Source organism: Triticum dicoccoides, chromosome 3A, assembly GCF_002162155.2.
Source record: "Triticum dicoccoides isolate Atlit2015 ecotype Zavitan chromosome 3A, WEW_v2.0, whole genome shotgun sequence".
Lineage (NCBI taxonomy): Eukaryota > Viridiplantae > Streptophyta > Magnoliopsida > Poales > Poaceae > Triticum > Triticum dicoccoides.
In genome coordinates, this window is record NC_041384.1 from 479,850,986 (window position 1) to 479,864,355 (window position 13,370).

The 13,370-nt window shown below is 45.5% G+C and overlaps 1 protein-coding gene across 1 annotated transcript; it reads right to left on the reverse strand.

The window, feature by feature from the left end:
• Positions 1-1,176: 1,176 nt before the first annotated feature.
• Positions 1,177-10,956, reverse strand: LOC119268664 (V-type proton ATPase subunit B 2-like). The gene is made up of 15 exons (XM_037550348.1): positions 10,825-10,956; positions 9,801-9,880; positions 9,647-9,702; positions 9,472-9,570; positions 5,592-5,651; positions 5,278-5,389; positions 4,990-5,198; positions 4,020-4,148; positions 3,799-3,936; positions 2,921-3,071; positions 2,621-2,703; positions 2,121-2,168; positions 1,956-2,009; positions 1,789-1,872; positions 1,177-1,699 (listed from the first exon to the last, which is right to left on the reverse strand). Exons 2-15 carry the CDS (start codon positions 9,856-9,858, stop codon positions 1,514-1,516), a joined length of 1,467 nt encoding a protein of 488 aa, XP_037406245.1. The 5' UTR covers positions 9,859-9,880; positions 10,825-10,956; the 3' UTR covers positions 1,177-1,513.
• Between the last annotated feature and the right edge of the window lie 2,414 nt (positions 10,957-13,370).

A 13,370-nucleotide genomic window follows, 5' to 3' on the forward strand; every position in this document is an offset into this window, starting at 1 on the left:
AGCCGATTCGCATCAAATGTTGTTAGGTGGTTGATGGAGAAATTTTGTGTAAGTCTTGGGGTACCTTTTGCGCTTGTGAGGTTGCAGCTTGAGCTTGTATTGTATAATTTTGTACTAAATTTAGTACAAAGTTGAGACACTTATTTTGAGATGGAGAGAGGGGCACAAGCATTAGAACTAAGGCTAACACTTTCAAAATTCAAGCTGTCCCTCAAAGTTTTCACTCTCTTTCTTTCATTTCCATCACTTCATAATATCTCTGGTGCCTCGGAGGCCCAAACTAGTACATAGAGCGTCTCCAGCAACAGTCCAAAAATGGATGCCTTCAAATTGATTTTAGGTGTGGGGAGAGAAGGTTTTATGCTTCCAAGAGTTTTTTCTGCTTTTCCAACAGACCCAAAACTAGTTCTCTACAATTTCAGTTTGGATGCCCTCGCAAGGATCAAACGGCATGCGAGAGGTGGATCTGACGGTCGCAGGGACATCGAGGCCAATTCTTGTCAGCGTAGCTCGCCGGGGCCGAGATAGTCGTCGGGCCACCTAGGAATGGCATAAAGAGGGACCAGGGGCCGTGGGTGCTGCCAACTCTGGTGGCTTCGTGTCGCATGAGCGTCGAGGGCTCCAAACGGAACTGCGGCTCAGCGGTGGCCGCGCTAGGCAATTGGAGGTCTCCTGGCCGCTAATCGACCTCAGCGGCTGATGGTGGTGCGGTGCCGACCATTTCGGCCGGTAGATGGGTGGGGAAATGACCAGAATCTGCGTCGACATTCCAAGCTTCGGTGGCGGTTGATGGGATCACGGTGGGTCTCAGCCGGTGGAGTTGGGGATGGCCGACGGAGTGGCGGCAGTGAGAATGGGCCGACGGCGATCGCGGTGAGGAGGCGAGTTGGATGCATTAAGTTTCACTTTGGGTGGTTGGGGTTCCCACGGTAGCTGAATTGGTTTCTGGGCAGCTGCTGCTGGTGATGTATATTTTCATCAGTTGTAGCATTTATTTGGGTGGGGCCTAAATTTGTTTGGCCACCATATATGTATAAAGCCGCTGTTGATGTGTTTCTTTTTTGCCCGAAGTGACCTAAAAGCAGTTTTTTTGGGCACGACTTTGTTTTTAAGGCTAATGTTCGAGATCCTCTTAGTATGAAATCATCAACAAGCTGTATGCCTAATAGCTGACCGTAGATGCAAATCGTTTCACTCTTTATTCAAAAGTCCATAATGCCCAGCTCAACTTGTTCTCGATTATTGTTATTTTGCGAGGAACTTATCCTCCATTATTCCCCTTCCTTGCAACAATTGTCCTCAGCAAGATGATACATGACGCAATTTGAGCATCAATGTTGCCCAAATTGCTAGATAAATCATGTTTTTTGTCAAAAGAATTGATGTTTTGCTAATGCTAGCACAAGTTTGAACTACAAATTGGGAGGATAGCACAATATATATTAACTGAGCCCCTGGCACCGGTTTATTGCACAACAACAACCAATTTCCATGATGGCGCCCAAATTCTGACTTAGTGGGAGGCATCACGACTGTAGAACTGATCAAGGGTCTTCGCCGGTATACGGTGGAGCAGCTCACGGGGGAAGATGCGGAGTAAGGTCCAGGCAAGGTCAAGCGACTGGAAGATGTTTCGTGTGTCATATGCTCCCTGAGCCACAAACTTCCGCTCAAACTTGTCGAGGAACTCAAGGTAGAGCTGCCATCATTTTCCAATAGTTCAGTTGATAAGGAGCTTCAAAACAATTCAGAAAATAAAGTGAAAAGTCAGTGCAAGTTCGAGGTTACCAAGTCCTCTGATGACAGTGCTTCCTCTCCAACCACTGCCTTCATCGCCTGCACGTCTTTGCCTATGGCGTAATTGGCATATAGCTGAAAGGAAAACATGTGATTAACCGATCCATATTCTCGAATAAGATCGTGTAGGCTGCAGATTATGGGAATCTCTAGCGAACCTGGTTTGAGACATCAGAATGATCCCGGCGAGTCATGCCTTCGCCAATAGCGCTCTGCAAAAGATCCAGAACAGGTAAGCAGTTATAGACCTCACTGATAATGCTTGTATCACTATATTTGGGTGTCGATTGTCACAATTTTCTTTAGTAGCAAAAAAATCATACCTTCATGAGCCGCGAAAGCGAGGGAAGGACATTGATTGGTGGATATATCTGCCAGATAGATATTAGCAACACGGTCAGGCATAAATTTTGAGATACTACTCAAATAGGAGCAACAAAAATATTGATCTGAGTTAATTATGATCCTCCCGGGCTGAGTCATTTAGACCAGTAGAGGGTTTCCTGTTTGCTAAGTTACTGTTACAGACAAACTATCATTTTTCTATTTCTGAAGGTAAGGCAACAAGCTGCATCCTCAATTTAAAGAGACTGGTAAATTATTTATTTCATAGAACGAAGAGTTCTACAGAGGCGCTACGTATGTATCCTGTCTCAGCAAAGAAAAAAAAGTCATTGCCTCCGCAAATTGACTATCTTAAGTCTAGTCACCTTTCTTGTTCGGATCAGAAGTCCTAATAGCAGCCTTAGAACATATGCTAAGTTTACTGCGCATTTAGGGATCATCTATAAAGTTTAGTACCCAACTGGGCAGTTTACAATACCTGCCGATTATGTAGCTGCCTGTCAATGTAGATCTGCCCCTCGGTGATGTAACCAGTAAGATCAGGAGTTGGATGGGTAATATCTACAACAGTTAGAAACTTAGATAACAATATCTTTTGCCAGAAATACTGAACAAATTTTACGAATGTAGTTTGTTTTGGAGTGATAATTACAGAACACATCCTACTATTCTTCCTCAGTTAAATCAACTCTACATTTACATAGTTACATTGAAGTACAGAAAATATGTCGCGTCATAAAACATTTGGTGGAAAAGCAAGAATATATCATTAACTGACCATCATTAGGCATGGTTAAAATAGGTATCTGCGTAATTGATCCTTTTCTTCCTTCTATACGACCAGCACGCTCATAGATAGTTGCCAAGTCAGTATACATATAACCAGGATAACCACGCCTTCCAGGCACTTCCTCTCGAGCAGCAGAGACCTGAAAGGAAAAAAGCAGAAGGTAAATGTACGTCCATATAGAGTAAGGGAACTGAGAATGAATCAGGAAAATACACTGAAGGATCAGTTAAATCCAGACCATACAAGAACTACACACAAAAATCCACTGTCCTCAGCCAACATTGCAACCAGAACTTTAATTATTTATGACATCATCTTTGCATTAAAATTCATTTTGCTAAGATATCATTCATAATTATCAATAGCTTACACTTTTTTTTATCTGAGCAATAACTTAAATATTGTATGTGAATCTCGTTGAAGTGTATATGTGGATTGCCTAGCCCTTTCCATCAGTTCGGAGTTTTTGCGTTGCCTAGTGCATGAAGCTTAACAAATTTTTAAATAAGTCATTGTAACACAAAAGTATAAACTGGTATACCTGCAATAGTAAATATTTAGCTCCTATTGATAATAAATAAACAGTAGATGGCAGTTTACCCAAAGGAAGTTATAACTTAGATTCACATACAATATTCAAGTTATCGCTCAGATAAAAAAAAGTGCAAGTTATTGTTAATTATGAATGATATCTTAGCAAAAGGAATCTTATATGCGAAGATTGGCTCTACAAATATGTGTTTTCTATTATAAATATCTATGTCGAGATTTCTTGGAACAGGTAAAAAGACTCGAGATTAAAAACATTAAGGGTTATGTTGCTAACAGAAACCTAGGAAAATATTCCTGGAGATAAGAGCCCTTACTTCACGAAGTGCATCTGCATATGAACTCATGTCAGTCAGGATGACAAGAACATGCTTCCCGCACTCATATGCCAAGTACTCCGCTGTTGTGAGAGCAATTCTTGGAGTAATAATACGCTCGATGGTTGGATCATTTGCCTATGAACAAAAGCAAGGGGTAAAATCCTTAGAGCAACAGGTGAAGGAAGGAAAAAGAGAGGGAAAAAGGTATGCAGATGTACCAGATTAAGAAATAAGGTAACTCTCTCCATCGAACCATTCTCCTCAAAATCACGCTTGAAAAATTGTGCTGTTTCCATGTTTACTCCCATAGCTGCAAAGACAATAGCAAAATTGTCTTCCTCGGCATTCTACAACAATTGTAGCAGATGTGTGGATGTCAAACTAATGATCTAGCATGGAGAAAAGACAAGATAGGATGTTCGGAATAAATAAATGTAACTGAGAATTATATGAATTAGTAGCCACTGTTAATTAAACTATTATTATTACCACTTGCAAACTAAACTTTGCCATGTAAACCAGACCAAGGACAGACCCAGTGCTAGAAGCTCCCATGCCAGGTGGGGTATGTGGAAGGATTATACGAGGCAAGCCTTGCCCCTGCACAATGCAGAGACCTCTTGGCACAAGTGGGGAGTACTTCACCACCGTGCCATGTAAACCATACCAAGATTGTACACGATATAAGTAGCTACTTCTTCGAAGGTAGAACAAAGACCACAGAAAATAACAATGTATTGCAAGTCCATGCTATAAATTATGATTCACAGGCCATCCCAAGAGGACACGGATTAACATATAGAGTTGCCTACCGCAAGCATCGCTACAGCACCCAGAATAATAAATGGACAATAATGATCCAACATGTGATGCCATACTATGTAGTTTAGAAGAAAATTTATTTCATAATGTGCAGGTGGATATTTTTTCCATCAAACTCATCCAAAACTAATCATTTCGAGTGTGTTTAGAACTTTTTAGTACGGCGAGGAAGGTTTGGATGGTCCATAGAAAAGTCACACATCAGTGTACAAGCCTGGTTGATGGAGCAAACAACCATCAAAATTAGTTAGTTATTTCAGCTTCAGCTTCATTATAATTATTTCTGGCTACTTCCGAGAGTTATGCAAATAATTTTAATAGATAAATACTGTGGGCATCCAATAATTGCTTTGGCTTTATATATACCTCCAAGATATTGTCAGTCTTCTCTTTACGCTTTACCAGCCCAGCCTGACGACAAATCTGAGCAGCAATTTCATTGTGTGGCAGACCTGCAGCGGAGAACAGAGGTATCTTCTGACCACGAGCTATAGAATTCATCACATCAATTGTAGATATGCCAGTCTGAATCATTTCTTCAGGGTATGTCCGTTCGCTGGGATTGATAGAACTTCCTGTACGAGATTGACAAAACAATATCAAAACCTATGTAGCCTGAAATCTTCTGCATATTTGAACCCAGCTAACTCTTACCGGAAATATCCAGGTACGCCTCTGGTAAAATTGGTGGGCCATTATCTATAGGTTTCCCAGAACCATTGAAAATGCGGCCAAGCATATCCAGTGATACTGGAGTTTTTAGAACCTTTAAAATTCAAAAAGAACAAGATATTAATGAGCCAAAATGCAGAACAATTTTCTTTAAAAAAATTAAGCAATAGCACAAAGACCACTCAATAGTAGTCAATTAAACAGAAAATTATCCATTGACACCAATTTATGAGAAGTGCAAAAGAGCATCTTTATTGCTATATGTGAGCACAAGTTTCATGGGAAATCGATATTACCTCACCAGTGAATTGCACAGTTGTATATTTGTTGTCAATACCAGAAGTTCCCTCAAAAACCTGCGAGTGATTTTCTCAAGTTTCATGAACAATGAAAGAAAGGTAGGTTGAAAAGGAAAAACTGTACATTAATATATAACCCGAGTTTGAACTCATCTCAATGTGTGAGGTGAACTGAAGACGATGAAAAGACAAATACAACAACAACAACAACAACAAAGCCTTTAGTCCCAAACAAGTTGGGGTACGCTAGAGGTGAAACCCATAAGATCTCGCAACCAACTCATGGCTCTGGCACATGGATAGCAAGCTTCCAGCACCCCTGTCCATAGCTAGCTCTTTGGTGATACTCCAATCCTTCAAGTCTCTCTTAACGGACTCCTCCCATGTCAAATTCGGTCTACCCCGCCCTCTCTTGACATTCTCCGCACGCTTTAGCCGTCCGCTATGCACTAGAGCTCCTGGAGGCCTGCGCTGAATATGCCCAAACCATCTCAGACGTTGTTGGACAAGCTTCTCTTCAATTGGTGCTACCCCAACTCTATCTAGTATATCATCATTCCGGACTCGATCCTTCCTCGTGTGGCCACACATCCATCTCAACATACGCATCTCCGCCACACCTAACTGTTGAACATGTCGCCTTTTAGTCGGCCAACACTCAGCTCCATACAACATTGCGGGTCGAACCGCCATCCTGTAGAACTTGCCTTTTAGCTTTTGTGGCACTCTCTTGTCACAGAGAATGCCAGAAGCTTGGCGCCACTTCATCCATCCGGCTTTGATCCGATGGTTCACATCTTCATCAATACCCCTATCCTCCTGCAGCATTGACCCCAAATACCGAAAGGTGTCCTTCTGAGGTACCACCTGGCCATCAAGGCTAACCTCCTCCTCCTCCTCACACCTAGTAGTACTGAAACCACACATCATGTACTCGGTTTTAGTCCTACTAAGCCTAAACCCTTTCGATTCCAAGGTTTGTCTCCATAACTCTAACTTCCTATTTACCCCCGCCCGGCTATCGTCAACTAGCACCACATCATCCGCAAAGAGCATACACCATGGGATATCTCCTTGTATATCCCTTGTGACCTCATCCATCACCAATGCAAAAAGATAAGGGCTCAAAGCCGACCCCTGATGCAGTCCTATCTTAATCGGGAAGTCATCAATGTCGACATCACTTGTTCGAACACTTGTCACAACATTATCGTACATGTCTTTGATGAGGGTAATGTACTTTGCTGGGACTTTGTGCTTCTTCAAGGCCCACCACATGACATTCCGCGGTATCTTATCATAGGCCTTCTCCAAGTCAATGAACACCATATGCAAGTCCTTTTGCTCCCTATATCTCTCCATAAGTTGTCGTACCAAGAAAATGGCTTCCATGGTCGACCTCCCAGGCATGAAACCAAACTGGTTTTTGGTCACGCTTGTCATTCTTCTTAAGCGGTGCTCAATGACTCTCTCCCATAGCTTCATTGTATGGCTCATCAGCTTAATTCCACGGTAATTAGTACAACCCTGAACATCCTCCTTGTTCTTGAAGATTGGTACTAGTATACTCCGTCTCCATTCTTCTGGCATCTTGTTTGCCCGAAAAATGAGGTTGAAAAGCTTGGTTAGCCATACTATCGCTATGTCCCTGAGACCTTTCCACACCTCAATGGGGATACAATCCGGGCCCATCGCCTTGCCTCACTTCATCCTTTTTAAAGCCTCCTTGACCTCAGACTCCTGGATTCGACGCACAAAACGCATGCTGGTCTCATCAAAGGAGTCGTCCAGTTCAATGGTAGAACTCTCATTCTCCCCATTTAACAGCTTGTATAAGTACTCCCGCCATCTATGCTTAATCTCCTCGTCCTTCACCAAGAGTTGGCCTGCTCCGTCCTTGATGCATTTGACTTGGCCAATAACCCTCGTCTTCCTCTCTCGGATCTTGGCCATCTTATAGATGTCCCTTTCGCCTTCCTTCGTGCCTAACCGTTGGTAGAGGTCCTCATACGCCCGACCCCTTGCTTCACCAACAGCTCGCTTTGCGGCCTTCTTCGCCATCTTGTACTTCTCTATGTTGTCTGCACTCCTATCCAGGTATAGGCGTCTGAAGCAATCTTTTTTCTCTTTAATCGCCTTCTGGACATCATCATTCCACCACCAGGTATCCTTATCTTCACTTCTCCTTCCCCTGGACACTCCAAACTCCTTTGAGGCCACCTTACGAATGCAAGTCGCCATCTTCATCCACACATTGTCTGCATCCCCTCCTTCCTCCCAAGGGCCCTCCTTAATGACCCTCTCCTTGAACGCCTGAGCTACCTCCCCCTTGAGCTTCCACCACTTCGTTCTAGCGACTTTGGCACGCTTATCCCGCTGGACACGAATCCGAAAGCGGAAGTCAGCAACCACCAGCTTATGCTGGGGTACAACACTCTCTCCAGGTATTACCTTACAGTATAGGCACGCACGCCTATCTTCTCTTCTCGAGAGGATGAAATCAATCTGGCTAGAGTGTTGGCCATTACTAAAAGTCACCAGATGTGATTCTCTCTTTCTAAAGAGGGTGTTGGCTACAATCATGTTGTAGGCTAGAGCAAAGCTTAAAACATCTTCTCATTCTTGATTCCTGATGCCATAGCCAAAGCCCCCATGCGCCCCTTCAAAACCTGTGTTAGATGTACCCACGTGGCCATTGAGGTGTCCTCCTATGAAGAGCTTCTCACCAATCGGTACACTCCTAACCATGTCTTCCAGGCCTTCCCAGAACTCCCTCTTGGTGTTCTCATTGTGGCCTACTTGCGGGGCATACGCGCTGATAACATTGAGAACCAAGTCCTCAACTACCAGCTTGACCAGGATAATCCGGTCCCCACGTCTCTTGACGTCTACCACTCCATACTTGAGGCTCTTGTTGATCAAGATGCCTACGCCATTTCTGTTTGCAGCCATCCCCGTGTACCATAGCTTGAAGCCGGTATCCTCCACCTCCTTCGCCTTCTGTCCTCTCCATTTGGTTTCTTGGACGCAAAGGATATCAACACCTCTCCTCACCGCTGCATCAACTAGCTCCCGAAGCTTTCCTGTCAGAGACCCTACGTTCCAGCTACCTAAGCGAATCCTCCTAGGCTCGGCTAGCTTCCTTACCCTTCGCACTCGTCGAGTCAAATGCGAAGACCCTTGCTCATTTTCCACTACATCCGAGCGCCGATGTAGCGCGCCACTAAGGATGCGACGACCCGATCCTCGCTCACTTGCCACCGTATCTGGATCAAGATACGGCGCCCCACCTGGGGGGTGACGGCCCGGCCCTTGCCCATTTTCCACCACACCCGGGTTCCGATGTGGTGCGTCGCTGAGAGGGTTACGCCCCAACGAAAATCTTTTGGGTTTCATCTCCATAAGAGTGGCTGAGTTTTTACATTGGCTCGCCAAGCCTATCACAACCCTCCTCCATTACCCGGGCTTGGGACCGGCTATGTTGAGACAACATAAAGACAAATACAGCTAACTGTTAAATGATGCTTAAATTGAGATAATGTGATAGGAATGTTGCATACTTGTTTCCAGTACGACCAAGAAGATTATGGCTATAGACAGCATATGAGCTTAGTCTTTGGAGGTTTGATAGAATATGAGGTAAGCCGTATATGGTACTCCCTCCGTCCCAAAATAAGTGTCTCAACTTTGTACTAACTCGCTTGAGACACTTATTTTGGGACGGAGGGAGTATCTGTTTTTCCGATCAAAGTATTATTCTAAATAAATTTGAATAAACGATCCCATCAATAGGTGATGAATTGACAACTTCTGAAAAACAGTAATATGATCTTCATTTTTAATGCCGCTATGATATTTCTCACACTAATATATATACCTGAACCACAGCTTTCTCTCCATCAACTTCAAGCACCTGACCACGCCTAGTTGTGCCATCTCCCAATCGTATGTTGACGATTTCTTGGTATTTAGGACCCTAAAATGACAGCTTCAGGATCAAAATTTTTTTTATCAAACATTAAATCACGAAAACTGGTGTGAAGTGAGGATACCTTCACTTTGTCAAGAATCACAAGAGGACCAGCAACTCCAGAAACTGTCCTGTACTCTGCAATACAAAGAGAACTGTTAGAAGGTGTGCATTATCTTTACCAGATTATCAGTGATGTGAAGATACTCATATGGAGATAAATAGAAAATGCATACCAATCCCGATTTCAAGGGTTCCTTCCTCCATGTCGACATTGCCGTTTGCAACAACCATGTTTTTGAAATTTAGAGGAAGCCTGATATACCAACATTAACAGAGTAGACTAAATTAACAAAATGCATTGCAAACCAAAGAAATCCCTAGAAGACTATCATATGCTAATTCAATTAGTTTTTGGAAATGGAGGCGTACCCCGGGCCTAATTGATCAATAAGTAAAATTGCTTATTGATGGTTGTATCTTTTCATTTCACACAGTGATCTAGGAAAATTGATCAATAAAGCTGTCGAGCATATAAAACACTGGAGTCATGATCTAATACACCTGTCAGTTAAATCGTGTACTCTGGGAAGTATAAGCTAGATAATACTGTTTGAATCAAAAATATCAACAATATCCTGACAAAGTTAAGCTTTCGATTACATGGGGAACATAGAAGCCAATTGTGAAGTGCCGCTTACTGGAAAATGGTACTTCAGAAACAAAAGTTAACTCGACATTACTAGCTCGAATTTCACATATATGAGAAACAGTTTTTACGCACCGAGCTCGCTAAAAGGCATAGTTTCAGAACACCAAACCATACTCAAAAGGCTAGCAAAATCTCGGCCTTACATCGGTTGTTCCTAGAGACAACACACCGTAAAAAATCCTTCCCTCCCTCACCTTGTCGTTGACTAGTCTACAGACTTCTAGTACATCGGTTGATCCGATGACCGCACTCCAGAGTCCAGAGACATCACAAACTGCACGCGCAGGCGCGAGCACAGCAGAGGCCGAGGAAGATAAAGAACCGGGCGAAAAATGTACGAAGGCCTGAAAACCTGCCCCCAGCGTAGCCGATTTGAAACGCAGAACCGCAACCCGGTGCCACCGGCCTGCTCGTTCCTACGACTACGAGCAACTCAAATGAGCAAATCTCTAGCGCGCGCGCGCGCGCGAGCTTAAGCGTGCCGAACCGATCGAGCGCGGAGGAGGAGGACGAGGGTGGAGGGCGAGATCCGAGCAGCGCGCGCGTACCTCGGATTCGATCGGAAGCGCAGACCGCGGCGGAGCTTGGCTGTCGCATGTGGGGGGCTTCAAAGGATCGCCCACGATGTGTCGTTCCCCGGGGCTCTGGCGATGCGATTTGATTTGATTAGCGGTTTTGTCTAGCGACGTTCTCTGATCCGGGATCTGAAGATCTGGGCCGTCCGCGTGGTGCGATAGGTTGTCGTGGACGGTGCAGATCGACGCGATCTAGCTGCTTGAGTGGGTCCCGCCGAGGGGAAGCTCCTGGAGTACAAGTCGAGCGGGTCACGTTGCCAACGTGTGTAGCGGAGCTGTCGGGAAGACCGGAAGGATTCCTTCCTTCTTGATTCAGCCATCCTTCCCCAAGACTCTGCCAGGATTGAAAAAATCTAGCAGAGGATCAAAAATCATTGTTTGTGCAGGCCTCGTCTTTGGCGGCGCCAATGCCGCGGAGTTGGCAGAAATGAATCGGAAGCTCAAAAGCTCTGATGTGGAGCTCGACCTTGTCAACAAGTGGTTTGACAAAGCGCAAGGTTATTCTGGTCCAGACGTAGTAATTTGTATTTTCCTTGTCTAGTAAGGTATTCGGGATTATCTCTAAGTAGGAGGTGCTTAATTATGATTGCACTTGTCACCACGGAGGTCGAGGGCCTCAAGGCCGAACTGAAGAAGGTCAAGGAAGAGGCGGCTGAACAGAAGGCGGTGGCCGAGCTAGCGGCCGCCGAGCTTAAGATGGTGAAAACTGTCAGTGAGAAGCATGAGGCCAGAGTGGCTGAAGTGCAGCAGGAGCTCAAGGATGCCGTCACTAAATGTGAGGACCTTGAGCAGAAGAATAAGGGTCAAGCCACCAAGCTATCCAAGGTGAAGCACGAGATCCAGGAGGCGAGGACGGAGACGCGGGGCGCCCAAGAAGAGCTCCGTCAAGTAAAGCAAATCACAGATGGTAAGTTGTACTTACTGCAGAGTGTCTGGTGGCCACAGGTTCGCATTGCTCACACGAGTTTGGCGTTCCTCGGGCGCATTTGCGGAGCTTCCAAGGAGTGCGGCGGATGCGGAGGCATTATGCAGCTCGGAAGGGTGATACCGAACACAGGCTCTTCTAGGCGCAGTTCCAGGTGCCCGAACACCCTCCCCTCCTGAGCAACCAGATGAAGTAGCTGATTGAACTGCATCGGATGGAGGAACCAGCCATGAAGGACCTATGTGTGCGGTTGTGGCCTGCAGAGCCAATACCGAGCAGTTACTTCAACCTGGTGTAGAAGTTGCGGAATGTTGTCTTCTGGATTGATGTCGTGAAGTGCTCCATGTGCATTGAGGGAGCTCGGATGGCCTTCGCGAAGACCATGGCGCACTGGCCCAAGAAAAGGAGCACAGGCACCCCAAGAAATATTTCCCCATCGTGATGGATTGTGACGCCCCCGATTCAACCGTACACTAATCATGCACGCAAATGTGTACAATCAAGATCAAGGACTCACGGGAAGATATCACAACACAACTCTACAAATAAAATAAGTCATACAAGCATCATATTACAAGCCAGGGGCCTCGAGGGCTCGAATACAAGAGCTCGATCATAGACGAGTTACCGAAGATCACGTCTATTCGAATAGATTAACTTCCCTGCAGGGGTGCACCACATATCCCAACACGCTCGATCCCATTTGGCCGGACACACTTTCCTGGGTCATGCCCGGCCTCGGAAGATCAACACATCGCAGCCCTACCTAGGCACAACAGAGAGGTCAGCACGCCGGTCTAAATCCTATGGCGCAGGGGTCTGGGCCCATCGCCCATTGCACACCTGCACGTTGCGTACGCGGCCGGAAGCAGAACTAGCCCCCTTAATACAAGAGCAGGCTTACGGTCCAATCCGGCGCGCGCCACTCAGTCGCTGATGTCACGAAGGCTTCGGCTGATACCACGACATTGAGTGCCCATAACTGTCCCCGCGTAGATGGTTAGTGCGTATAGGCCAATAGCCAAACTCAGATCAAATACCAAGATCTCGTTAAACGTGTTAAGTATCTGCGAACGCCGACCAGGGCTAGGCCCACCTCTCTCCTAGGTGGTCTCAACCTGCCCTGTCGCTCTGCCTCAAAGTAATAGTCGGGGGCCGTCGGGAACCCAGGCCCACCTCTACCGGGATGGAGCCACCTGCCCCTTCAGCCCCCATCTCCGAACAGTATCACAGGTAATGTAACTGTGTAAAGTATATTGTATATGCCCGTGATCACCTCCCGAAGTGATCACGGCCCAGTAGTATAGCATGGCAGATGGACAAGAGTGTAGGGCCACTGATGGAACACTAGCATCCTATACTAAGCAGTAGGATAGCAGGTAATGGTAACAACAGTAGTAGCAAGGACAGGCTATGCATCAGGATAGGAATAACGGAAAGCAGAAACATGCTACACTACTCTAATGCAAGTAGTATAGAGAAGAGTAGGTGATATCTGGTGATCAAAGGGGGGGCTTGCCTGGTTGCTCTGGCAAGAGAGAAGGGTCGTCAACTCCGTAGTCGTACTGGGTAGCAGCGGCGTCGGTCTCGGTGT

What these genes read in the sequence shown, in the direction of transcription:
- LOC119268664 (XM_037550348.1), bottom strand. Translation starts at nt 9,858, where the DNA reads ATGGTTGTTGCAAACGGCAATGTCGACATGGAGGAAGGAACCCTTGAA. An exon ending in TTTAACCATGCCTAATGATG is followed by an intron (nt 2,704 to 2,920) that starts GTCAGTTAATGA and finishes TAACTGTTGTAG; the next exon opens with ATATTACCCATCCAACTCCT. An exon ending in CGCTTTCGCGGCTCATGAAG is followed by an intron (nt 2,010 to 2,120) that starts GTATGATTTTTT and finishes GATCTTTTGCAG; the next exon opens with AGCGCTATTGGCGAAGGCAT.